Below are 27,735 nucleotides of genomic sequence, written 5' to 3'. Positions count from 1 at the left end.
CAAGATCAGAGGCTGGCAGGAAGGTTGCTTCTTTCCTCTGCGACAGAAACTGGACTTCCAGATCAGAATGCAAAGGGACTGAAGCGAAGGACAAGGATCACAAAAGAGTATTCCTTTAAAGAAAACTTTCGACACAAACGATTTCACATTCCTACAGGACCCCTGATTAAAAACCAGAGAAGAACCGGGTAACTTGAGGGGCCCATGGGGTCGGGATCGAGCATGAAGGAATGGGTGACAGTGATCAGGGCGCACTGCGCTCATTAACTGAAAATGAGGCAAAACCCTTTGTGCAACTACTTAAAGATCAAAGTAACAACACAGCCAAACAAGAGGACACGGGCCTCAGGACTGTTGAGCCAGCCAACTCCCAGGCGAAGATGCTGGGAGGGAACGACGGCCCAGGGGATCGCGCCAGGGCCCCGCGCGGCCCGCGTTACCCCGCACTGCAATTAGAACTCGGTCTGGCCGGGATCTTCCCGTCCCGGTCGACCTGGAGGTCAGGCCCTCAGGTGTGGGCGGCTGCGCGGCGCGGGCGGGCGGGCTGGCGCGGGGACTCTACCGGCTCCCGCGCCGGGTTGGGGACCCTACCGGCTCCCGCGCCGGGTGGGGAGCATCCGCCATCCTCGGTGTGCACCGGCCCCGCTGTGCGCCCTCAGGACTCCGCTCCCAGGCCCGCTGGTGGACCTGGAGGCCGCCCGGCGCGCAGAGGGGCGGGGCCTCCCCTCGCGGGACCTCCGAGGGGCGGGGCGAGGCGGAGGCGGCGGCTCTCCATTGGTCGGCCAGACCAGCCAATCCCCGAAGGCCCGAGGGACCGGGCGGGGGAGGGGGGGGCCTGGCGTGAGGAGCGCGGGGCGGGCGGGGCAGCCAGCGCGTCTTTTCGGAGCGGACCGGAGGCTTCCCGGGACCCTGAGGACCGAGTCGCCGAGGCACCGCCCGCGCCTCTCCATCGCGCCCGGGTTGCTTCTGCACCGCGCGGGGAAACCAGCTCCGAACCTCTCCCGCGCCGCCACCCCTTGGGGCCAGGAGCGGGGACACAGAGTGCGCGGGACTCCTGAACCCCAGCTCAGTCTCCTCCGGCACCATGACCCACTTCAACAAGGGCCCCTCCTACGGGCTTTCGGCCGAGGTCAAGAACAAGGTACGCGGGGCCCGGGCACCGGCGGACCCCGGGAGTTGCCGCCGGGGCCGGTAGGCTGGGGGACCCCGCAAAATGCTGCCGGGGCCGGGGAGACCCCGCGAAACGCCGGTACAGACGGGGGGCCCGCGAGACGCGGCGTCGCCGCCGGAGCCAGGGGGCTAGGGGACACCGCGGGGCCGGGAGCTGGGTCGGCACACATCCCCCAAGCGCCTCCGTTCCCGGGCAGTGCGGAGTGGGGACTCCGAGGTGGTTTGGGAGTTGTCGCCGGTCTCCGGTCCCCGACCCCTGCCACGATCCTGGCTTTGTTCCCGCGTCGCGGGCGGGGACTCGCGGCGGACTGAGGCTCCCCAGACGCCCAGGATCCCGCCTCGCCAGCTCTGCAAGGCTCGGGGGGCGGTGGGCGGCCGTGGGACGCGCCCCTCCTGGAAGGGGGCGCTGCAGCGTGGTCATCACTCCTAGGCGGGGCGCGGCGTCGCGGCGGGGTCCCCGAGAGCAGCCGCCTCCCGCTCCCCGCCGTCCTCGGGGCCCGGGCTGCGGTGGGACCCCGCGCCTCCCCTTCCGGCGCCCCTCCGCCGCCGATCGCGCTGGGGGCGAGGTCAGGCGGCGACATAGCCAACCTGGGCCTCCTTTGTCTTCCTCCTGGGGGAGAACCTCGGGAGTCCCGCCGACCCCGGAACGCCTGCGGGAACGGACCCCGTCGGTGGAGCCGTGCACAGATTTCTGCCTGTGCGGGAAACCGAGACAAAGCCAGGGCGCAGTGCGCCCGCGCCCGGGGAGCGAAGTCCGCGACAGATCGGATAATTTTTTTTTTTTTTTAATAAAACTCTGCCAAGTTTGTGGCTCGTGGCCCGTCGCCGAGCCGGAGTCTTTGTGGCTTACTTTCGTTCAGGGTTGTTGGCCGGGGCGGATTGGGGTTTGGTGAACCTTCAGCTTTGCCACCAAGCCGAAGAATACGTCGGGTTGATCTTTGTAACTTTTGGCCTGCGAAAGGGATGAGAGGCGTCCCCCTCCCCAAATCCTCTCCTTCCTTCCTTCCTTCCTCCGGGCCTGCATTCCAAGCCCATGACATCAAGGGGTTCGGGGAGGGGGGCGGGAACCAGCCAATCGGCGTGGAACCGCGCACAGGCCGCTCATTGTCTCCTGGCTGCCGCTTCGGCCCGGGCGCCACAAAGGAGGGCCACCCGGGTTTCGTTCCCGTTAACCTCCGGGGAGCCTCCGCCCGGTCCACCTGGCATTGTCAGACCGCTGACATCCCCGGGGCTGCGGGTGCTCGCGCTGGGAAGTGGATGGCACCCTCGCCAACCCAGGCAGAGTGTGGGGCGCTCCTCGCCCGCTGCGGCCGCCTCGCGTCGTTCGCATCCCGAATAGTTCAGTTGATCCATTTTGAACCGTCTTTGAGGTGGAGTTGGTTTTAGTCTGAGCATCCAGAACCGAAATACTTAGGTTTTTTCACCTTCTCAGGGGATCGCCCCGTTTTCTGCTTTTGTTTTTTTTGGTGCAGGTCCTGGGCGCTATCCCTGAGGTTTCCCCGCTCCCCCCCCCCCCCCCCTTTCAAGGCTAGCATTCTACCACTTGAACCACAGCTCCACTTCCAGCTTTTTGTTGGTTAATGGGAGATGATAGTCTTTGCTGCCGCGAACCTCAGAACTCTTGTCTCCTGAATAAATTAGGATTATAGACACGAACCATCTGCCCCCGGCTTTCACCTGTATTTTGCTTCCTAATTTTTATTTTTTTTATCTTTGAAGAGACAGAAAGGTGAGAGGTTTGTTGTGTATGATTTGAGTATAAACATATCTCCAACTAAAAACTTTGTTGGAAAATATTGCTCCTTGCTTCTTCCATGGTTTACAAACCAAGCTTTAGGGGGCCTTGGAGCAGATCAGAGAGCTGGGCACCGTGCTTGGTCCTGGCTCCTGCACTTTAATTACAACTCCTCCTGTGATTCTTGGCAGGTGATATCTGCTCTCTCTCTTTACCTTTGCATTGTAAATGAGCTACTGATAACTTTGGCTGTCCTTCAAGTAGTCCAGTGGCTTTTCCTGGATGTTAATATCCAAGCTGGTTTTCTTTTTGCTGACTAATGTAGCCAGCCTCTGCTCTTTTCTTAATTCTAGTTAAGTAAACCCCAAAAAATTCATAGACTGGGGCTAGATTACTATAATTATAAATGTTTTAAACAGCAAAACCTAGGTTTTCAGAACCTTTGGAAAGTTAGTTATAAAGGCTGTGGGGTTAACCCTTTAAGCATTAAGCCTATTTAAAAAAAATCCCTCTCATTTATGTGGTCTTTTCATACAGTACTCTTTCATAGGAAGTCTTTTTATCTTAACCTGCTATATGGGATTACCCAGGCCCTTGGCAGATGGGGACACTGAAGCTCAGAGGGGGTGTGTCCACTCAAGGTCACACAGGAAAGTTGGAATAGTCTGAGAAGCAGTGTCTTAGTTCAGTGAGGTACATAGGTGCATTCTACCACAAGTCACTTTTGTCTGCCTCCTCTTTACTTATTTTTGTCACCTATCTGTCTCTTCTTGACATTTGATAATTCCAAGCCTTGTTCTGGGCTTAGAAACCAAATACCCATGCTTGCTAGCCTTTGTATGAGATGGTACATCTCATATAGTTAAGCCTGAGGGCTTAATCGTTGGATAAGGTGTGGATATAAATGGACAGGCTGGTGGTACACATCTGTGATCCCAATATATGTGAGGCTGAGGCCAGATTGTGAAAGAGGCCATCCTAGGCCACATGGTGAGTTCTAGGTCAGTCTTGACTACATATTAAGAACTTCTTTCAGAAAACCAACCAACCCTTCCTCACCCCCACCCCCCTCAAACCAAAAAGCAGTTGGACTCAGATGGTTCACTCCTGCAATCCTACTCTACATGGATTGAGGCCATCGCAGGCTGGAAAGTCAAGTGAAGCATCTCAACTCATAGCTAGGCTCAGTGTCATTCCCTTGACATTCCATCCACCGGCGTGGAGAGTTGGAGGTTCATAGTTCCAGGCTGGCCCAGGCAGAAAGGCCTATGAGACATTTTCATAGAAGGGGAGCTTGGTGAGGTGCCCTGTGGTAACTGGACCTAGTGAGGATGGAGGCCTAGTGAGGATGGGAGAGCCTGGCTCAGGCAATCACAGGCAGGAAGGCAGGCCCTATCCTAAAAATAACCCCTGAAAATCCCCTCTGAGGCACGGCCCAGTGGTCTCACTGCACCCCAGCAAGTGCCAGGCCTTGAGCTCAGAGAGTAGTATATGGGAACATGACCTTTTGACATTCTCTGGTTTAGACACCTTCCTTTTTTCTTTATGTATTAGACAATTTGTATGTTGATTAGAATGTCAGATCTTTTTACTTAAAATCCCATTAAGCTCCTTTGTACAACTACTTAAAAAATAATAATGAAAATGAACACAGGCCCTCATTTAACAGTGAAAAAAGCATAAACGTTTTGGGAGGCCGCATGGACTTTAAGTCAAGCATTTGTGGGTTCTAGTCTCCCCTAGGTCCTTTACTACCGTGTTTGATATTGTCAAGTTGTTTAACACCTCTGCTGGCTTCCTAAACTGTAAAATGGAAGAAAACGTGAGTTTCACCTCAAAAAGCAAAATCATATGTTGACTCTTAGTAATAGGAAATTAGTGTTACATTTTTTGGATTTGTATATCCCTTACTCTTTAAGTGTTCCATTTGTACTCATCTTCGATCTTAAATTTTATCTGTGAAAACTGTTTTTTTGCGAATTGTAAATACTTCATTTTCTGGTGACATTGGGTTTTGTACCCAGGGCTTTGTGCTTTCCAGACTGGTGCTAGACAAGGGGCCCCTTGAGCTGTTCCTCCAGCCTGGCTGTTGTTGCTTACTTTGGAGATGGAATCCAATGGACTTTTCTGGCTGGGCTAACGTTGAATCAAAATCCTCTAAGATCTCAGCCTCCAGAGTAGCAAGGATTACAGATGTGAACCACCTGCACCTGGCCAATCTTCATTAACTACTTTTAACTAGTGAGTTTCCAAGGGGGAGAGTGGGGAAATATTTAAGATTAAAACATTTGAGTAAATGATAATACACAGCAGACCATAACAAACTTAAAAAAAAAAAAAACGGGGAAAGAAGCTGAAACTGACATTAAAACATTGAGTCCTTCAGCCTAGGATAACAGTCTTTTATAATAACAACAAAAAGACGCATACATTATGATGTGCATATATATGACCATGATATGGCCATGGCAAAGTAGATGGCTGGTCTAACCAGTCAGTGGAGGATAGCAACACAAATTGCTGTTGTCTTACAGGTTGAGCCTGGCCCTCAGTGCAACTTGGGGAATGAAAGGAAAGCACAGATAGCAGCTCAGTGTCCAGTAAAGGATGAGGACAAACAGTTGGCTATAAGCAAAATGTTGGAGTGAGCGAAACTCCTGGAATGCTGAGGGTGCTAGTAAGCATACCCTCTCAGGAACTTGCAGCCAATGCAGCAGGGACTTTCCTTATAGGTTGTAGGGAAAGTGGAAGAAATAAATCGGGGTGGGAAGGGTGTTGGCAGGACAGCTGACAGCCCTCTTAGCTCAGAATCTCCATTCTGGGAGGAGGCTGGGCCTTCAGGATGGATGGGTGATGCACATTCCAGCTTCTCCATGGAATGAGATTTGAACAAAGGAGCTGCTTTGGGATGCTTTCTAGTTATGGAATGCTATTCCTCAGCAGGGGGAAACCATTTAGAGGATTTACTACTAAGTTGAAGAATAAATGAGAGTTCGGGGCTGGGAATATGGCCTAGTGGTAAAGTGCTCGCCTCATATACATGAAGCCCTGGGTTTGATTCCTCAGCACCACATATATAGAAAAAGCCAGAAGTGGTGCTGTGGATCAAGAGGTAGAGTGCTAGCCTTGAGCAAAAAGAAGCCAGGGACAGTGCTCAGGCCCTGAGTTCAAGGACGGGAAAAAAACAAAACAACAATAAATGAGACAGTTCTATAGCTAGCTAGCAACTAGGAAGGTCCTTCAGCTGGGACTGCCAGGCGCTCTGGACCGCTGCTGCTGGTATGTGGAGGGAACTGGGAAAAGGAGTTCCAAAGTGGAGCCCCAGGTCAACCCCAAGGTGACTCCAGCTGTAAATTAAACCTTAAGGTGCCAGTGGTTTGCCTTAACATTTTAAAGTTCAGAAGTCTGTCATTTTTTAGTTAAAAAAAATTTTAAATGGTGTCTCCTTCACCAGAGGGGTTGCTCAGTAACTAATGGTTGAAACTAGAAATTAACCCCATGTAAGAGAATGTAGAAGTGTAAATACACAATGATTTAAATAGCTTGTTTGCTTTCTTTGTCTTAAGTAGTTTATTAGTTAATATTACCCTGAATACATACATCACTGAGGAAATTATATCCTGGCTGTCATTTGTGGATTGTCTCCTAAGACACTTGTTTTGGCAGGGTTCCTTCTTAGACTTGGTTAGAAGTTAGGGTCACCCTTTGTAAAGCTTTGCCGAATGCTTGCCTCTCCCTGGAGACCTGCAGAAGTGGCCGTGTGGTAAATCAGCAAGCCAGCTCCTGCTGGCACTGAACATTTTGGTTTGTCTACTTGCTTTCCCTGCTCCCACTCCCATCTTGACAAAAACAGATAAGGAAGATTCACTCCGATGAAAAGAGGAGAGGCACCAAACTTTGCTCTTTAAAATACTCAGACTTACTGTGGCATTTTAATGGGAATTATTGTCCTGCTCTTTATCCCAGGACTTCAGCTCTATGTGCTTTCTTAGTGGAGATTGCTCCCTTAGATTAGCAAAGGCATTGCCAGTGCTGCCTGCTATCCTCCAGAAGTAACCGCTTTTCCCTGTGCCTGCTTGTCTTGTTCATCCAGGTTGGGTCTTGAGGATTATTGAGGGTTGTTTTTTGTTGTTGCTTTGTTTTCTTTTTCTTCTCATCTCACCTCAATGTGTATTATGAGCTGTGGCTAATGTTATCTGTGACCATTGGGTGGTTTTTGGTACCTTTGTTTTTCTGGAGGGTGAGCAAATGCTGTGCATTTGTCCTTAGAGTTGTTGGCAGGTTCCACATGATTTTAGGCATTACCAACTGTGGCATGGGTCCTGTTCATTGGTTCTCTTCACTTCCAACCCTCAGCCAGGTCAGATTTTTGTTAAGGATTTCTGTAGCCCAAGGGTAGATCCTGGTTGGTTGTGGGGACTCAAGCTTTGTCCTCATAAGTAACTCATACCTTGCAGGCTTTCAGAAAATATAACCATTTGAATCTTTGTCAACTGAAAGATGTTTTCTTGTTAGATTCTTGTTATAGAGGAAGTTGTTGAGCCTGAGCCTCAAGAACTTGGATACTGGTTTGAATCCTGGTTCTAGATTTACTGTGGATTTGGGGCAAGTGGCTTATCTTTGTAGAAGCTCTGTGGAATGAGGATATGGAAAAACCTGCACAGAGGTGTTGGCTAAGTCAGGTCTAGTGTTGAGAATAATAATGCCGGGAGCACCTTGTGTTCCCTCTAGCTGACTGGTCTGGCCAGGTCGTGTATTCTGAGCTGCTTTTATCTTCTAGATGTTGGTAATATCTCCAGAAGCTGACCACTCATTCAGGAATCTGTATCTAGATGAGGGGACTGGCAGTGGCGAAGCAGGGCTACAGTGTCTTGGAAAATGATGTCAGGAAAGTGATGGCCTCCTGGGGTCCTTGCCCCAGCCTGCCATGGGATGCATTTCCCCAGTGAGATCCCCCCCGTGCACTGCTCTTGCATTCTTCTGTCCACACAGCCCTCAGTGTCCAGGACTTTTTGTAGACCAGAGCAGAGCTCTGTACAGCAGAGCTTTGGACATGGCATTTTTCTGCTTGTTCTCCTAAGAACTCTCTCTCTCCTCTCCATTCTGTCCTTTCCTTTCTCCTCTCTTCTCTCCTCTTCTCTCTCCTCTCCCTTTCTGCCTGGATGCTGGTTTCTGAGCACTTGAGCCATGGTCCTACTTCCAGTTTTCTTGTGCTTTTTTTTTTTTTTCCCAGTCCTTTTTCTTGTGCTTAATTGGAGGTAAAAGTCTCACAGACTCTCCTGCCCTGGCTGGCTTTGAACTGCAGTCCTCAGATTGCAGCCCTCTGAGTAGCTATGATAACAGGCGTGAGCTACCAGCTCCTGGCTTGATTTCTCTTCAACAAGATAGCTCTTTCATGTCTTAATTTCAGACAGGGCTTGGTTTTTGTTGTTGTTGGTGTTTTTTTTTTTTTTTTTTAATGTTTTGAGGCCTGTACCTACAGGGTACCTGGACGAGAGTGAAGGGAGTCTGTGGGCAGAAAAGAGGAGAGCACTTCCCATTATCTTCCTCCAAACTCTGGGACTGGAAAGCTTCCCAAGTGGGAGTGATTCTTGGGAGAGGCATCTGCAGGGAAAAGAGGCCCTTTTTGCCTGGAGGAACACTTTGGGGTGGTCTTAACTGAAGCCAGGGGGAACTATTTCCCATCTCCCCTCAAGCATTCCTCAGGGGAGCCTTACTGAGTGGCTAGATGAGGCATTCCCAAGTTACTCTATTTCTTCTTCTGAACACATAGACTTCAGTCTGTGGTGTGTGTGTGTGTGTGTGTGTGTGTGTGTGTGTGTGGGTGGGTGGGTGTGCACGTGCACACATCTGGGACTTGAACTCAGGCCTGGGCTCTGTCCTTGACCTTTTTTTTTGCTTGAGGATAGCACTCTACTTGTACTGCACCTCCACTTCCAGCTTTTTGGTAGTTTATTGGAGATAAGGATCTCATGAACTTTCCTGGCTGGGCTGGGCATTGAATGGTGGTCCTCAGATCTCAGCCTCCAGAGTAGCTGGATAACAGGAGTGTGTTTGGACTGTGGTCTTCCCCCTCACTCCCATCTTCTCAGCCTGGAGTCCCACTGCTCATGCTCCAGGAGTAATGGAGTGCTTCATTGTTATACTTTTCCCTCTGCTTTTGTTGTACATGGAGGAAACAGCAGAGAAAATAATCAGTACCATGTGTAGCAATTTCATACAGTGGGTCAGTTTGGGCACATGATTCTGCTTTGGGAAATAGCAACAGCGGGTCATACCTTGCTTCTAGTCAAGTATAGAAATTGCTTGTTTGTGAAGCCCCAGATGGCAATCTGGGGTTCTCTGGCACTGCAGCAGAACCAGACCCCTCAGGGTGCTTTATAGACCTGAGGTACATTTGTTTCTGGTTTTCCCTTTCCTTCCAGCTCTGAATGTCAAATTAAAGCCCTCTTACCCCCTACCTCACCCTGCCACCCACCATCTTGCCAGCCAAGCTTTCATTTCTAGTTTTCTTCCTTTCCAGCCTTAGTGTTCTTTCCCCATTGTTCTTCTCTCAGAGAGATAGCTCTGCTGTGGGTACTTCCCTGCCTGCCTCTGTCTACCACACTTCCAAAACATGCATGTGGCCTTTGCTACTTTATTTAGAGTGCCTAAAGGAGGAGGAAAGGGCTTTTATTCAGAGACATCTCTGCCATAGATAGATGTCTTTTTTTTTTACCCCCCTTTGTGGTACTAGGCTTGAACCCAGGGCCTGTGATTGCTTAGGCAGGTCCTGTGACTACTGCCTTTTTGCTTTAGTTATTCTTACTCCCCATAGGGTCTTGCATTTTACTAGCCTTGAACCTGGGTCCATCCTCCTTCTGGATTGCAGCATAGTTTAGATGACATGTATGTGCTGCCACTGCCTGGTGTATTGATAGAGATGGGATCTTGGGGACTTTTAGGGGTGGGCTGGCCTCAAACCTTGATTCTCTTGATCTCTGCCTCCCAAGTAGATGGGCTTACAAACATGAGTCACTGTGCCTGGCTCTGCCAGATACCTTGTGAACTTTTGCACCATGCTGACAACACCCCTGGCAAATTCCTGTGGGCTGGTTTAAAGCAGCATATTTTTTTTTTTAACATTGGCGACTGTTCCAGTGTATTTGTTTGATTCAGTGACAGCATGTATTACCAGTGCTTTCCCCTACCTCCACCCTCCAGATAGATTTTAAAATGTAGTCCAGGCTAGTCTCTTAACTGTAGTCTCTTAACTGAAGTTCAAGAGATTCTCCTGCTTCAGCCTCTTGAATGGCTGGGACTGTAGTTGTGTTCCCTTGTACTGGCTTGATACCTTGGGATGGACTGTCTCCTAGCTTCTCTGTGAATTGAGGACTTTATGTCTATCCACAGAGCCTATGCTACAAAGTATTACATTGTATCAGGTATTTATCTAGAGATGATTTTTAAACTATGTGGAGGGGGGAGGCTGGAAATGTAGCTCAGGTAGACCCTCTGGATTCTATCACACACAAAGTATATTGGATGATGTGCATAGATGATTTACAAATACTGTTTTAAGTACTTTTTTTTTTTTTTTGGCAAGGAACCTAAGCATCAGCTATGCTGGGATTTCTTGGGGTTGTTGAATATTCTGGAACCAGTACCCCATGGTCACTGAGGGACTGTGTTCACTGGAAAGAAGGTTCGCCTTCCAGTGTCAAGTATTATGGTTGGCATGAATTAACCTATGGTCTGTGGTTTTTAGCAGGGGAAACTTGGCATGGGATTTTAACCCAAGCAATCGGTTTCCAGAATTTCTCCAGTGTAATCCTCCGCCGGAGCTCAGGGAGGGAGGGGGCAGAGGAGTGTGGTGAGGTGCAGTCTGGGAAGCTGGGTCTATACGTGTTCAGGTCTGGTTGTCGTAGCAGGCCTTTGTGCTGGGTCATGACACTGTCAGCACTTCCATAGAACTTTCTCCCACTTTCCTGGGTGCTCATTGCATTACAGTGACCTATGAGGAGGTGTCTTTACTGCTGTCCCGGGGGTGCCCTACGCGCCGCCTCCCAATACCCTCTTCCCTCCAGGGCTGGAAAAAAAAAACAGGCTATGACTGGCTTTAAAGAGGAGCTCTCAGTCTTGTAACTGAGGACTTCCTGAAACTTGGACTCCAGTAGTATACCTGCAATCTGTTCCTCTTTTGGGGCAGTGCTGGGATTTGAATTTAGGACCTCAGATTTGCTAGGCAAGACTCCCATTCTTAAATCAGCCCTTTTGTGCTTTAATAACTTTCCAAGTACGAATCTCACAAGTTTGCTTGGGCTGGCCTCCTGCCTTCTCTCAGGTAGCTAGGATTAAGATGATCTCACTGACTTGGCCTAGGCTGGCTTCCATCTGTAATCGTTCTGTCTCTGCTTGCTGAAGAGCTGGGATTACAGCAGTGTGCAACCACCATGGCTTATTTTTGTCCTGGCTGGCCTCCAAGCACTGTCCTCCTGCCTTCACCTCCCAAATAGCGGGGATTACGTTTCTGTACTGTCACACCCATCCCCTACCCTGTCTTTGGTAGGATTTAGGCAAGCTTGGTGGCATGTGAGTATTTGAATTTTAACCCTTTTCCTCCACAATATCCTATTTAAACAAAAATAAATCAAGAGGTCTCAAAAAGCAGCGTATGTTTTTAAATTCCATTTCACAAGGCACAGTTACCAATTTTTTTACAAAGAGGAAATGGGAAATTCCATCCTATGGTTTAATGGAAACTTCATATCCTCTCATTTTGTTTTTTCTTTTTTTTAGCTCTAATATTAACTTTATTCTCAGAGTCAGCCTTCATGAGTTAACAATACTCCATCATTGCCAACTATTGTGGGAATCATATTTCTTCTTGCATGTATCTAAACTGGTAACCATGAGTTCTGGGTTGCAAAAGAGGATTTACAGTGTGCATCTGTCTATAAGTATTTGTTACAAATTAAACAAAAACACACACCACAAGTGCTACCCCTCCTCCTTTTCTTTTTCTTTTTTCCCCTGGCAATAAATATTTTAATTATCTTTATTTTTATGATGACAAATAATTTTCAAGTTTTATTTCCTTTGTTTGTTTGCTTAAGTACAAAGCTAAACCACAAATGGGTACAACCAAGCCATTTCATCTCATATTTACACACCCTCATCAGATCCTCCTCCAGTCTGATAACCACTGACCAGACTAGCGGGGGTTCGGGGGAGGGGGGGAAGACGTAGCACCCTGGTGAGGTCCAAGGTGGGGGATCAAGGACAAGGGCCATTTCTCATACCTGTCTGGATTCACACTTAACCTGGGTGCTGGGAGGCCCCAGCCTGGAGGGGGGCAGTTAAGACAACTGGTCCCTACTGTCGAGGAAGGAAGCAGCTCCCCCCATCCCGCCACCTGCTGTCACACTCCCTCAATCCTGGGCCACGGCTGGCAGGAGTGGTGGGGTGGGGGGGGCTCCTCGGGTCCTGCTCCAGCTCATGGCTGTGTTCACAGGACACCAAGGGTTCTGACAGGCAGAAGGCCTCCATAGCAGGCGGGGAACTCTGACCCAGAACAAGTGGGGCATCAGGTAAGTAATTTCCCCACTACAGAACTTTATTTTTTATTAGAATAGAGTACCATCTCATTCTCCTCTACAACCCCCCCAAAAAAAGACCCCAAATGAAACAAAAAAAATCACAGCCACTTCACTCACTGCAAGACCTGTATACATGTAAGTTGTTTTCTGTGGGTTTGTTTTTGAATTTTTTTTTGTTTTTAAGTTTTTATTATTATTATTTTTAAAATAAACTCAGTGTTCACATTTCCATAAAGAACCCTATTTCAGGAAGGCCTGTGGGGAGGCGGGGCGGGGGGGTTGCAGAGCAGTGCCTTGTCCCCCCAGGGCCTCCGCCCTGAAGCTGCGAGGAGGGGGGGCCTGGAGCAGTGGCCTCGGGGGAAGCGCATCTGGGCCCAGCCATGCTCACTGCTGGCTTCTGGGTTGGGGCACTGCACCCTTACCTGTCCCAGGACAGGGGTGGGGCACGCTGGCCCAGCTTCCTACTTCATGTCTGACTCTTGAAGCAAAATGTTCCACTTGTATGCAAAAAAGGTACAAAACAACTAGAATATAAAAGTTTTGATAATATAAAGCCATCTGTTCAAGCCCCTCTGGAACCTGTAACAGATATTAAATACTACAGTGAGAAGGCATCTAAATATACTTTTTCTTAAACATCTGAAGTAATCTGCTAAGATTAAATGTGTAAAAAAAGAATCCTTTCCCTTTGAGGGCACTTAGCTCTGCGCAGGAGGGTGGTGCTCAGTGCTTGAGCCTTGGGTAGGCCTTGTTGGAGGCCTTGCTGTGGTCGCCATAGTCATACAGCAGTCCCCCGCCTCAATGTCTCCAGAGGCCACTTCGAGGATGAGGTGAGGCACTCCAGCGATGTTGTGCAGTTTGGTCTGGCAGTTCCCACATTTGTTGTGATTGATCAGTCTCCCCAGGTGATTTGTCTCTCAGGTAGCGTCCATGCAGTAGGTTTTGCTCAGGTACTGGAAGTAGTACATGTAGCAGCCCATGGAGGGGTCCTGTGCATACAGCGCCTCTCCCTTCTTGGCATCAGTGATTGCGATGAGGTCCCCATGGTTTTCCACCACGAAGTCACCCCGGGAGAATCACCTAGTGGTGATCACACCCCTGCCTTTGCCATTAATAAGGCCAATCTTCATGCCCTCCTCCTTCCCACTGTCAATGAGCTCGTCTGTCTTCCTTTCTTCCGACTGCAGCTCAGCTTTGCTCTTCCTGGAACTCCTTCGAACGGGGTAGAAGTCTGTGAGTTTTCGGTTCTGTTGCGTTTTTCCTTGAGCTTTTTTTCTGAGGAGCTGGTTTGCCTTTGAGAACCTTTTTCAGGGCTTGCTTGGCAGCAGCTGCATTGGTAGGATCACAGGAAGAGGGTACAGTTTTTGGAGGTTCTGCTGTTTCAGATTTTTGGTTTGGAAAAGGTGCCAGGGGACCTCTCCTGGCATCTTTGATCTTGCGTTCCTCTGATTTCATGATGCTTCGTATTACATTCCCAGCATTTCTTTTCTCTTCTTGCTTCTTGTAGATTCTGGCTAGTGGTTTCCCCTTGCACTTGACTTCGTGATGTGCCACTAAGTTCTCTTCCTGAAGGGGGGAAATGCATTCCAGAGCATTTGCTGGGGCTCATGTAGGAATAGATCTTTGACTGCCTGGCAAACACGTTCTCCTCTAGCCATGGCCTGGCACTGTCACCGCCATGGATCTCTACTCCTCTCCTTTTCGTGGAAGGGGGGGATGGAGGTGTTACCTTACAAACCTAACATTTGCTAGACTCCTAAGCACATGTACTCTACTTTTTGTGTGCATTGTGTGTGTGTGTACACGTGTACTAGGGCATGAATTTAGCATCAGGATATTGTCCTTTAGCTTAAGGCTGGCACTCTACCACTTACATCACATATTCCATTATGACTTTTCACTAGCTAATTGGAGATTAGAGTCTCCTGTCTCCTAGACTTTCCTACTCAAGCTGCTTCAACCCCAGTCCTCAGCTCTCAGCCTCCTTGGAGTAGCTAGGATTACAGGTATGAGCTGCCAGTGCCCAGCTTCTTCCCTCACCTTTAAAGAGAAGTACTTGAGCTCTGAATGCTTGTGTAAAGCCATCTCTCACAAATAGGCTCCATTGTAGCAAGCAAAAAAAAAAAAAAAGGCATTCTGAGATCTAGATCTGGGTCATCCCCAAGGAGTTGCAGAGTTTCCTAAGGCTTGTTGAAATGCTGAGGTTCTTTCTCCCTGTTGTCCTCCTGCTCCCAAAGCTCAGGAAGAAGTAGTATGGATTTTGAGCATTTTCCCTCCAGTTCAGGTCTGCAGACAAGCACTTGGATGGCTAGTCGGTGATGAGGGAGGCAGAGGGAGGCAAAGGGCTTCCCAGGCCCCCACTGAAGGGAGAGAGCTTACTCCAGCAAGCTCCAGAAACCAAACCTTCAACAGCCTCTCTGTCTTCAGGCCTTGTGCCTGTGGGAGTTCAGCCTCTGCCATCCTTTCAGCAAAAAATCTCTGCAGATTCAGTAGCTACCCCTAGCCAGGGAGCCGGTGCCCACCAGCAGGTCCGCTACTGCCTGTGCTGCCCACCTTCATGCAGGTGTTCTGCCCTTCTTCGTTGCGGTCCACCTTGCAGATTTATCCCAGGATGCATATGTGCCCACCAAAAGTAGTCTTTTGTTTTTCTCAGATTATTTTGTCACAGCAGCCAAAAACGGTCTCATGCACTGACTGTAACGTGTGTGGAGAAAGGTCACTGGTATTAAACGTGGACACTTGACTGATCTGAACATCTATGATGTCCTTAGCTGCCAGTCCTGCTGCAGACATGATGTTCCATGGCTTTCACAGTCCTTGGCAAGTTGGCCCAGGTTGACTGGGGGGAAAGCATGTGACCATCCTGATGGTATTGCAAAAGTGAAGCTTTTCTGTGGAATACTTATTCTTCCTTTCCAGAAGATAAAACCCTGCTTTGAAAAGAGATGACTTCATCCCTCTATCAGCTATGGTATGAAAGGAATGCAAATTTGGGGTCAAAGACTAAATAGAGAGGAAAGCAGCTGAAAGACTGAAGCAGGCCAGCGCACCCTTGGGGGTAGGCAGGTCCCAGTTGTGGAGGTTTTTTGTTATTGATTGTGGACAATAAGGAAATAATGGTTAATAATAGAGAATTTTATTCCTTTCCATTCAAACTGATGGAAAGAGTTGACTTGTAAAGTGTGTCACATGTTGGATAGGCTTCCTTTTTCCTGAAGAGTTGGATGCCACCAGAGGAGGGCTGGTACTTCACTATGTCTCTGGAAGAAGTTTGTCCTCAAAGCATGTGATCTTTTGTCGCTTGTTAGATCAATGTGAATACTTCACATATTTGCTAAGATGTTTACATGTTTATAGGATCTGTTATGTGGGAAATTTCTGCTAGGGAAGAAATACTAAAGCCTGTTGGACTGTCCTGGTTTGAGGTGTCCAGAATGCAAATATAATAAATGGATAAAATGATAAATCTAAAGAAAGGGAATTTGAGGTAGCAGGATATTTTAGATGGAAATCTAGCTCACATTTTGAGACTGTTCCTATTTTAACTTCCATTATCCCATTCTTTATTTTAAACAATATACCATAATGGTAATGATAATAATAATCATGTCCCCTACCCTCAATTGTCTTTAACACACCCTAGTTAGTATTTGTCCCTTTCTAGATTGAAAGCTTTAGAACTGGGCAAAATAACTTTTTTTCCCCTGCCAGTCTTGGTTATGGCCTGTGCTCTTGACCAAAGTTCCACTTCCTGCGTTTTGGTGGTTAGAGATAATGGCTTTCCTGCCAGGGCTAGGTTTGAACCTTGATCCTCAGATCTCAGCCTCCTGAGTGGCTAGGATTACAGGTGTAAGCTACCGGCATCCAGCTGGCATTGGTTATTTTGAGGTAGGCTTTTGCTCTTGCTATGCCTCTGCTAGCTTGAGCTGTGATTCTCCTACTTGTGCCTCTCCCTGTCTGGGATGGCAGATGTGCACTACCACATCTCACTTACTGATTAAGATGGAGTCTCACTACCTTCTCTGCTAGAATTGGCCTCAAACCTTGATTCCTCTCTCTACCTCCCAGGTAGTTAGGAGCAGCTATACCTAACATCCTGTGCCATTTTATATGTGATCCACTGTCGTGAATACACACAGAAGGTCTGTGAGATGTGGCTGAAAATTAGGGATTTACCCAGAAAGGAATGGCATTGAGGAGAATGAAGTAGAGGCGTGGACCTTGTAATTCATCTTGGTGGTTCTCACCTTTGTGTTCATTATTGATTTCCCTAGGAGTCATTTTAGACCTTTTGCCTAATTTCGCCTACCAGTCTTGCTGGATTGCTACTGAGAAACGGGATTTGTTAAGGGGTGAGCTTTGGAGCATCTGAAGTTTATAATATGTAAGGTTTTCTTCACCATTCACTACAAGATCCAGTTTTTGCCCCTTTGGGGGCAGTGTCATGCCATGTTGAGTATGCTTCAGAAGAGGGCATATTCTATGTGTATGTTATGTGTGCGTGCACGTGTGTGTGCAAGCATGTGCGTGCACCTGGGTACTGTCTCTGTCCTTTTTTGCTCAAGTCTAGTGCTTTATTTACCATTTGAGCCACAGCTTCACTTTGGTGTGTGTGTGTGTGTGTGTGTGTGTGTGTGTGTGTGTGTGTGTGTGTTTAATTGGAGATGAGTCTCCTGGAATTTTCTGTACCATCTGGCTTTGAACCATGGTCCTCAGCCTCCTGAGTAGCAAGGATTACAGGTGGGAGCCACCCACTGCAACGCAGCTAAAGCCAATTATTTAAAGATAATTATTTTTGTTATAAGATAATATCATTTCTTCTTTATGTTCAGGAACTAAAGCTTTTTTGGATGAAAGTAATTTTTCTTTTTACTTGTTAAAGAGAAAGCTTATTTGCTTTTAGTTCCTTGATTTTAAGAGACCATACTGACTGAAAAAGCATTAACAGTATTTAGGATAAAAGCTTTTGTTGCTTCTTTAAAAGATAAAGGAACAACCAAAGGTAAAAATCAACAGCCAGGTGATATGGCTACATACTTAGGGTATGCTTGTTTTGGGTTTGGGGTTGTATTTATTATGTTAGTACTGAGGCTTGAATTCAAGCAAGGTCTTGAGCTTTTCTACTCAAGTCTGGTGCCCTACCACTTGAGCCACACCTCCACTTTTGACCTTTTGCTGGCCAATTGGAGATAAGACTCTCAGATTTCTCTTCCTAGGCCGACTTTGAACTATAACCCTTAGATTGCAGCCTCCTGAGTAGTAGGGTTACAGGTTTGCGCTACCAGCCCAGCACCCAGTTTTTTGTTTAGAGGCTTTTTTTTTTTTTTTTTTTTTTTGCCAGTCTTAGGGCTTGAACTCTCCCTGAGTTCCTTTGTGCTCAAGGCTAGCACTCCACCACTTGAGCCACAGCTCTACTTCTGGTTTTTGAGTGGTTAATTAGAGAGTAGAGTCTCTCTGGGACTTTTCGGCCTGGACTGGCTTCAAACTGCAGTCCTCAGATCTCAGCCTCCTTAGTAGCGAGGATTACAGACATAAGCCACTGGTGCCCAGTTCTGGTTATTTTTTAGATAGAGTACACACTTTCTCCTGTGTTGGGCTGTCCCATGCTAACTCTGAAGACCTCCTGCATAGTGGGGTGACAGGTACATGTCTTAGCATATGTAACAATAGCACAGCATCAGTGTTGATATGTTACCTTTATTGTTAAATTCTTCCAGTAGAAAGTTAACCAGTTTTCTTTCATTCTGTTTAGCATTTGCTGTCAGGTACTGTGCTAGGTACTAAGAAGCCAAAATGATTTGTCTTTCCTGTAAGGAGACTACACGGAGTTTAGTGGTTTGCATTCAGTACTGAGGAAGGGGGCGTGTGCACAAATGTACGTATGTGTGTGTGTGTGCATGCAGAACATATTCTAAGTATCTGCTGAATAACAGAAGGCAAGTGCCAGAACTTCTAGATAGTAGAACTACTTGAATGTGATCTGTGTTGGCTAATTGAGATACTGTTTAAAATAGTTGTATTATAATTCTCTCATTTTTTAAAATTTAAAATGTTTTATTGTTATTTTAGAGGTGATATACAGAGAGGCTACAGTTACATAGGTCAGGCGACGAATATATTTCTTCCTAGATAATGTCACCCTTTCCCTTGCTCTGTCCTAGTTTTTCCTTCCTGTCTTCACCTACAAGTTATAGTACATTTTCAACACAGTGTCTAGTGAGTACCACTGCTGCAGTTGTTCATCCTTTGTCCTTCCATTTCTATGCCCCCTTGTCCTCCCAAAGACAGGTAAATGAGCAAACAAGATAACAAGAAAAGAAAAGAAAACTGCAACTAGGTAAAAAAACAAAACCTTCTTGCTTCCATTTCCCGCAGTTCATTTTGACCAGTATTATTTGTATGATCAGAGGCATACAGGCCTGGCACCTGTGTGTTCTTCTCCCAAGAGTATCTTCCTTTGGTTTCCTCGTTTTTTACTGTGATGATTGATGGCTTGATAAGTAAAGTTTAAGTCACATGCGATGCCATACTGTCCTACACCATTTCCTGTGTGTCTAGACTGCGAATCTTGATGGGTGGTTTTTCCTTAGGCCCAGCTTTTCTTCATTTGCGCTTGAGAATTTTGCATGACCATCTTCACCAGTAATGTGTGCTGCTATTACCATTGATTAAACTCAGCACTGTGGCTAGTGCGTGTCACTTCCTGCACGTCCCAGAGAGGTCTCTGTACATAATGAGTAAAAGCAAGGTCCACCCTGGGACTTGCTGATGCTGTGGTGGAATCACTCTGAAGCTGGCGACCTTGTGTTTCAGATTGCTTCCAAGTATGATCACCAGGCAGAAGAAGATCTTCGCAATTGGATAGAAGAGGTGACAGGCATGAGTATTGGCACCAACTTCCAGCTGGGCCTCAAGGATGGCATAATCCTCTGCGAGTAAGCAGGTCCCTGGGTGTGTGTGTGTGTGTGTGTGTGTGTGTGTCACTGTCTTCCTCTGGTCCTTCCCATGGGCTTCCCAGGGGATTGTCTGTGCCTCACATCTAGGATATGGCCTTCCCAGGGATCTCTCTACAGATGGGTTTTATGCTTTTCTTTACTGATTCATATTGCAGTTCTTGTTTGACCAGTCAATAAGTGGTTCCACATGTATTTTGTTTTCAGACTCATAAACAAGCTACAGCCGGGCTCTGTGAAGAAGGTCAACGAGTCCTCACTAAACTGGCCTCAGGTAATCACCAGGCAAACAGCCTCAACCTCTGCCCTTAGTTGGTTTTTTTTTTTTGGGGGGGGGGTGGTGAGTGGAGGGGAGAGTGGGGAAGATAAGGTCTAGCAGTAGAGCTCAAACCAACCTTGAATTAACAGTCCTCATGTCACTACACCCAGATAGTTTCTTGTTATTTGGTGAACAATGTCAAGTTTGCAGTTTGGTTTTATTTTTGTTGTTTATTTTTCCCAACACTGGGACCCAAAGTCAGTCTCAGGTGCTTCTGTTCATTGGTTGATGCTCCATCTGGGTCATGCCTCTAACCCCAAAAGGATTGGCTATTTGGTTTTAAAAACCAGATAAAGTAGTAGAAATCTATGCACATGGCTATATTTATTTTTGTCATTCTAAAAAAATGTTTCCATAATGACTAGATGTTTAGCTTAGAAGTTTGCCCTATTTAGTCTTTACACTTTCAAAAAGCATTGCATACAACTTACATAAGAGACCTACAAATTAGACCATAGGAAGGAAATGGAACAAGCAACTTCTATTCAGCATACTGTATCACATGTAGTTTTAGTTCTTGAATGCATATGATTAAGTAATTTTAGGTATTATTTTGGTCTTAAGGATTTTTTCCCCTCGTATTATTATCCTGAAGTAGTTCATTCAACATGTCTATGAGTATAATGCATCTTGACCAATGTCACCCCTTTCATTGTTCTCTCCATCTCTTCTAACCCCACTAAGGATAATGTTTTGAGATATGAGAGATTGTGAACAGTTACATAGCCACAGATTTATTTTTAAATTACAATTAAAGCAAGTAATGGATTACTTAGTAAGTATGTAACCTTTGATAAAGAAAATTCCAGGCCTGGTTAGCTCTAGCTGTGACATAGCACAGTTCTTAAAAATGTATAAGGAAGATTTTTGTCCTTAAAGAGCTGGGAAAAAAAACCTACTTAAATATTAAGACCCTTATGTAACTCCTTTTCCAGAGAGAGTTGGGCTTTCCTATATGCAACTGATCAAAAATTCTTGCCAAGTACTTTTCTGTCTGTCATCTTTAAGTCATGAAGACTTCAGATCTTAGAATGACCATATTTAGCTTGAAAATTAGTTAGGTGCCTCTTTTTTCTCTACAGTTGGAAAATATTGGCAACTTTATTAAAGCTATTCAGGCTTATGGCATGAAGCCACATGACATATTTGAAGCAAATGATCTTTTTGAGAATGGAAATATGACCCAGGTTCAGACGACGCTGGTGGCGCTGGCAGGGCTGGTATGTACACATCCTTCAGGGCTGGTAAAAATCTCTCCCCACATGTCAACGTTGATGGGCTTCATCATTGCTCTCCCACAGAAGGTTCAGAGCATGTAGGGGTAGGGTCTATGTCTTCTGTAATTACTAGCTTTGCTGGGAGGCTGTGACATCATTAGCTGCCTCAGACTGAGATGGGTTCAGTAGAACCCACACATTTCAGAGGGTACAGTGTGTCACTGAGTAGCCTGAAATAGGTTTCTCTGCTCTAGTATGGACTTATCTTAATGAGGCTTGTGCCTGTACACGCATCATTTCTTCACCAGTCCCTCTGCAAAACTGTGCTGGCAAAATCTCTCGAGTATGCCTATTCAGCTGCTGTAATTGTTTCTGTTCAGGCTAAAACTAAAGGATTCCATACGACCATTGACATTGGAGTCAAATATGCAGAGAAACAAACAAGACGTTTTGATGAAGGAAAACTAAAGGCTGGCCAGAGTGTAATTGGCTTGCAGGTGAGGCATTCCTGTTTAGTTAGCCCATCTCATTAATTACTGCCATGAAAAATGTTATTTCTCTCATAAGTAAGGTAAAGGTAAAGGTACTAGAATGTAGATTTCTTGGGCAGATATGCGGTTTGTATATTATTGTTATTGTTGTTGTACTGGGGCGTGGATTCAGGGCTTGCGAGCTGAATTCCAGCATTTTTGCTCAAAATTGGTAGTCTACCACTTGAGCCACAGTTCCAGTCTAGCTTTTTACTAGTTAATTGGCGTTTCATGGATTTTCCTACCCAGGCTAGCTTCAAAATATGGTCCTTAAATCTCAGCCTCTGGTTAGATAGATTTACAGGCATGGGCTACCAGTGCTCAGTTTACAATTATTTCTATTTAAAAACCTATGAAAAGGATGGAAAGGTCTAGCTCAAGTGGTGGAGCCTAGGAAACATGAGGCCCTAGTTTAGACTTTAGTATTTCGAATCACATTAAAAAGAAAATAACAAAATCCAGTCTATAGAAATCGCTGGTGATTCTGGAAAACATTCCCACATTTGCCACCTGACTTGACAGCTTTCTCTAGGAAATGAAAAGTTTTTTTTTTTCTTTAATCATACAAGTTTTAAAAAGAAAATAAACTGTATAAATTCCTGAACACTGTTGACCAGATGAAGTGTGTGGTTTTTGTTTGTTTGGTTTTGGGTTTTTTTTTTTGCTGATCTGGGGCTTGAACTCATGGTCTGGGAGTTGTCCCTGAGCTTTTGTGTTCAAGGCTAGCATTCTACCACTTGCGCTACAGCTCCACTTCTAGCTTTTTGTGGTTAATTGGAGATGAGAGTCTTGAAGACTTTCCTGCCTGGGCTGGCATTGAACCATGATCATCAGCAGACTCCTGAGTAGCTAGGAATACAGGCGCGATCCACTGGCATATGGCAAAATGAAACAGTTTTATAAGACTTCAATGCCAGAGCCATTCATTGACTAGGGCACTAAGCCCTAAAAAGTCCTGGCAAATGCATAGTTATGATGACTTCCCTTCACATGTTACCCTGGAAAGACTCACAAACATCCTGGCCAAGGGCTGTGGACATACCCCTCTCCTCTTCCTTCTGAGTCTCTGGGGTGGGTTTACTTTTAGAAAGTACAAAACAGTAAGGAGTGAGAAATTAGAAACCCGATTTTCCAAACTACAGTCTGTTGGTTAAATTATAACTTGTTGAACTTGGGAACTTGTTATGTAAAAGTAAGGTAATGTTTGAAAGACTAAGGGAAAAGTTAGGTTATAAAATACTTTGAGCAGTGTGGATTTTTTTTTTAATTTAAGTATGGTCATGCATATTTTTGTAACTGTGTGTCATACAGTTATAGAGTTGTCTACAGACCCATAAGTTAAAACTACTGGCAGGCATTATCTACCACAGGTGCTGTTTGCATCCACACAAATGCTAGTGCTTCAGTGAGTTTTGTCTCTTCCTTTTTGCCTTTTATATGCCATCTGAATCTTTTCATTTTATGTTTAGTAATAAAAGTTTTCCTTAATGTTTTTATGAACCCAAAACAAAATCTTCCGACAGTAGAAATGTAGAACAGGGTGCTTGGTTGGTCCTAACAGCACAGAGTTCTCAATATGGAGAAAGGAAATTAATCATTGTTCCTCTGGACTTGGCTGCGTTCTGATTCCTCATTCTGCCTCTTTCTGGCTCTAGCCAGTATATGAAAGTTGAAGTTACAAATTGTGTTTCTTTTCCCATGAAAATGCTGGTGATTGTGAAGCTTTAAAAAATGTTTAATGAGCTGGGTCTGGTGGCTTATGCCTGTAATTCTAGCACTCAGGAGGCTAAGGTAAAAGATTTTAAGTTTGGGGCCATCAAGGGCCACAATAGTGAGCCCTGTTTTACAAACAACAAAGTGTTTATTAAGCACCTGGTATTTACTTACACTTTTTTAATGTAATCTGTAGCTGGAGTTAGAAAGGCATATTAATTATTGATTGGCCAGATTGCTTTAATCCATTTCCATGACTGAAGCAGGTAGCTCTTAGTGTGGTTATCTGAGCTACAGTGAGGAAGGAGAAGAGGAGGAGGGGAATAAGTGATACATAATTTTGCCATTGTAATACTGGATAGGCATGTGTATGTATGGTTGGTTATGCTGTAAAGCTCAGTGTACAATTAACTTTTTTTTTCAGGATTTTTAACATATTAGTCCTTAAATTTTATGTGTGTCCTACACACCAGTTCTGGGGCTTGAACTCTATCTGGGCCTGGGCACTGTCTCTGAGCTTTTTGGCCCAAGGCTATACTCTACCACTTGGAGCCACTGCACCATTTCTAGCTTTTGGGTGGTTAGTTGGAGATAAGTTGCATGGACTTTTCTACTGGGGCTGGCTTTGAACTTCAGTCCTCAGATCTCAGCTGGGATTACAGGTGTGAGCCACCAGTGCCTGCTAGTCTTTGGAATTCTGTTTGAAAAACAAACCTAGAGGAGAATTAACAAATTTGTTTTCTTGACAGAGGAGCGTTCTCAGGAACTTCCCTGATTCACAATTTTCCACCTTTTATTCCTTCCTTCCTTCCTTCTTCCTTCTCTCTCCCTCTCCCTCTCCTTCTTTCTTTCTTTCGTCCTGGGAAATCAAACCCTGAGCCTTGTATGTAGGAAGGGCTTGTTGTCATTGACCACATACCCAGCTCCATCCCTTTTAGCAGCAGAGAATTTTGTGTATGAGGTTGACATCTGATAAACAGTGCTTATTTTCTCTCTACTGTAAAAGATGGGAACCAACAAATGTGCCAGCCAGGCAGGCATGACAGCCTATGGGACTCGGAGGCATCTTTATGATCCCAAGATGCAGACGGACAAACCCTTTGACCAGACCACCATTAGCCTGCAGATGGGCACCAACAAGGGAGCCAGCCAGGTGAGCTGTGCATCTTGTCCTGAGGCAAAGAGCATGCCCTTACCTGATTCTCATTCACCCCAAAACATAAGGATATTTTCTCTGCATAGTATATTCAGAGAATATTCTTCAGGAAAGTCAATTTTGCTGAGAAAGCAAAAGAATCAAAAGGCCTTTTCTCCCACAGTCACGGAAGGTGGGGTGTGGCTTGTTGTTTTTGTTGGCAGTTAGAACAGCTGGCCTTTCTACCTAAACCAGAAGGAAAAACAGATGTGTGTGTCCAAGTAAAAGATCGTACTGTTTAAATGCCGGCTTTCATTCATTTATTTATATTTCCTCTTCTGGTTTAGCTTTTAAAGGGGACTTTTTAAATTGATAGGTTAGATTATCTCATGTTTCTGTTAAGACCTCTTAAACTAGCATTCTTATAACCAAGCTTCTAGAGAAAACATTTTCTGTCAAATGCTAAAATGGTACCAAAATAGTTCTTTGGTAGCAGATAGAATTGCAGCGTGGTAAAATATGTTAACATGTTTCCTGCTAAAAACACCTCAGAGAGGGAGAACTTTCTTCCCATCTAAGTGAGCTGTACCCCTGAGCCCCAGGAAGATTTTCTGCATCCACTGTCACACTTGATGTGAACGTCACAATTTATAGAATACTAACAGCCATAGATTTATTTTTATTTTTTAAGCCACTATTTTAACGTGTGTACGGTATTCTGATCCCAGGCGGGGATGTCGGCACCAGGTACCCGGAGAGATATCTACGATCAGAAGCTAACATTGCAGCCAGTGGACAACTCGACTATTTCCCTGCAGATGGGGACCAACAAAGTTGCTTCCCAGAAAGGAATGAGTGTGTATGGGCTTGGGCGGCAAGTGTACGACCCCAAGTACTGCGCTGCCCCCACAGAACCTGTCATTCACAATGGAAGTCAAGGCACAGGAACAAATGGGTCAGAAATCAGTGATAGTGATTATCAGGCAGAATACCCAGATGAGTACCATGGCGAGTACCAGGATGACTACCCGAGGGATTATCAATATGGCGACCAAGGCATTGATTATTAGAGTCACAAAGGTGGTCAGTATTTAGTCCATTGATTTTATCCAGTGAGAACCAAACTAGCCTTGAGTAATTTTTTATCTTGTCTTCCTAAAACTATTATGCTTCTTGTACCTTTAAAAAAATTGCCTTACATACATTCCTTTTTCCTTTTTCTGCCTCTTCCCTAAATAGTTGCCTTTTAGTGCTGTAACAGTTAAATCCTACAGCCTAGCCAATAACCTGCAAATGAAGTAAAAAGGAATACTGTGAAAGGGGAATCCTCTTGTACAGCCAGTTCTTTTATTAAAGACCTATGCATTTTTACAATCTTACACTTAAACTGGTATTTTCAAACAATAGGAAAGTTGTTTTTTTTTTTCTTAAAGTTTAGCAGATCTGGTTTCTAGATGGAAGACTAAGCTCATGTTTATTGCTACACGTGGCCTTTGCCAACTAAATCTAAGATGCAGCATTTTAGAAAATTTCATACCAATGTCTACAGTATTGTTTGCTAATTTTTAAATAAAGTCATGATTGGTGTGCATTTGTGATTAGACGTGTACTCATTCTCTTACTAAGGCTGACAGATCTTGGCAGAGTACTTAGGCCTGAGGGCGTGCGGTTGAAGTCTTCATTTGTGCCAATGTATCAATGTGGAGTTGCTCTGTTTTCTTCAACTGTATTTATTGCTGCATTTCTCAGCATAAACTTATCCCATTGTATTTTTTATAAATAAATATTTTTTTTGGAACATTCATATGAACCACAGGCTGATTATTTTCTGGCTAGCTTCCAAATAGGCAGTATCAGATTAAGAACAACAGTAACAACAAGAAGTACTCTTTTCCTGGGTGCTCTGATAAGGTATTTTAACATTTTATTCAGTCTAGACAACACTGCATACTGCACTTTTACCTTTCTAAACCCCAATTTGAGGACTGCTCGGGGTCACTGTGGCAGCTCCCGAGTCTGCACTGTGTCCCTGGCTGGTCAGACCACTTTTCACTGTTGCAGTTTCAGTTCGTGAGTCTGTGCTGCGTCCCCAGCTGGTCAGTTCGCTTTTTGCTTCCCCAATAAATCCATCTTTTTGTTTGAGACGGTCTCTGAGTGGTGGACTCTTGGAGTGATGGGAAACCACCTCCCTCGAACCCCTTAACAGGTGCTGTCCCTGAGCTTTTGTGCTCAAGGCCTTGCTCTCCTGCTTGAATCATAACTATTTGGGGCTTTTGGCGGGGGTAGTTTAATTAGAGATAAGAGTCTCATGGGCTTTTTTTCCAAAGCTGGCTTTGAACAGTGATCCTTTGATCCCTGCCTCCTGAGTAGGTAGGATTTTAGGCGTGAGCCATCGGTGCCTGGCTAAGAAACTTATATACATACTGTAGGGTGAAAATAACACATTAGATCAGAAATAGGATGCACTGTTTGATTAATTAAACCTAAATCTTCAGTCTTGGCTGTGATGGCTGAACAACAGTGATAGGTCAAAATGACAAGGCCACAATCAATGAAGCGAGTTGGTGACTCACTTTCTGACATCATCTCAGCCAAGTGATTTCTTCTGGTGGGACTTGCCCTGTTGCAAGACTTGGGAGTTTAAACAGTTCTTTTGCTGACACCAAATAAAGAGGCTGTGCAAGTGCTCTGAACCCACAAAACTGAAGTTTATTTGCCCCATTATGAGTCAATTCAATGCTTCTAGAAACTGTAAATTCCTTTCTAAAAGAAGCCATGCTAATTGAGCGGTGCTGTTTAAGAACAAATCATAAACACACGCACACACACACACGTATATGTTTAAAGTAGGCGTGGACTCTGTGGCTTTGAGGAGGTGATAGAGGAGGGGAAAAGCCTTACATCATATTACCTGCCCTGCAAAGAAGTCACATTGCACCTCCTGTCAGGAGAGTGGGTAACACTACCCCCACATCTAACAAATGAAGCTGCCAATCAATATTTAGATGTTCCTCTTTGTATACAAAGGAAATACTCCCTAAGACCCGAGGCTCATGCCTGTTTCTAATCCTAGCTACTCAGGAGGCTGAGAGCTGAGGATCGAGGTTTGAAGCCAGGCCAGGCAGGCAAAGTCTATGAGACAATTTTTTTTTTTTTTTGGCCAGTCCTGGGCCTTGGACTCAGGGCCGGAGCACTGTCCCTGGCTTCCTTTTTGCTCAAGGCTAACACTCTGCCACTTGAGCCACAGGGCCACTTCTGGCCGTTTTCTGTATATGTGGTGCTGGGGAATCGAACCCAGGGCCTCATGTATACAAGGCAAGCTCTCTAGCCACTAGGCCATATCCCCAGCCCTATGAGACAATTTATTAAGACTCCATTGAGCACT

The 27,735-nt window shown here is 45.6% G+C and overlaps 1 protein-coding gene, 1 non-coding gene and 1 pseudogene across 2 annotated transcripts; 1 reads left to right on the top strand and 2 right to left on the bottom strand.

Annotated features, from left to right (window-relative positions):
* Positions 1 to 853: 853 nt before the first annotated feature.
* Positions 854 to 26,152, top strand: Cnn3 (calponin 3). Its single transcript, XM_048352006.1, has 7 exons — positions 854 to 1,141; positions 19,297 to 19,418; positions 19,644 to 19,710; positions 20,838 to 20,975; positions 21,353 to 21,469; positions 24,222 to 24,368; positions 25,079 to 26,152. The coding sequence occupies exons 1-7, from the start codon at positions 1,085 to 1,087 to the stop codon at positions 25,418 to 25,420; spliced, it is 990 nt and encodes a 329-aa protein (XP_048207963.1). The 5' UTR covers positions 854 to 1,084; the 3' UTR covers positions 25,421 to 26,152.
* On the bottom strand, positions 11,761 to 11,886 carry LOC125355823. The gene has a single exon (XR_007211751.1). It is a non-coding gene; the product is annotated as a small nucleolar RNA SNORA40 (small nucleolar RNA).
* Positions 13,207 to 14,131, bottom strand: LOC125355571 (annotated as a pseudogene).
* Positions 26,153 to 27,735: the final 1,583 nt, after the last annotated feature.

The sequence above is a fragment of the Perognathus longimembris genome, chromosome 7, assembly GCF_023159225.1.
Source record: "Perognathus longimembris pacificus isolate PPM17 chromosome 7, ASM2315922v1, whole genome shotgun sequence".
Taxonomy (NCBI): Eukaryota; Metazoa; Chordata; class Mammalia; order Rodentia; family Heteromyidae; genus Perognathus; species Perognathus longimembris.
This window is presented reverse-complemented; position numbering and strand designations above follow the sequence as displayed.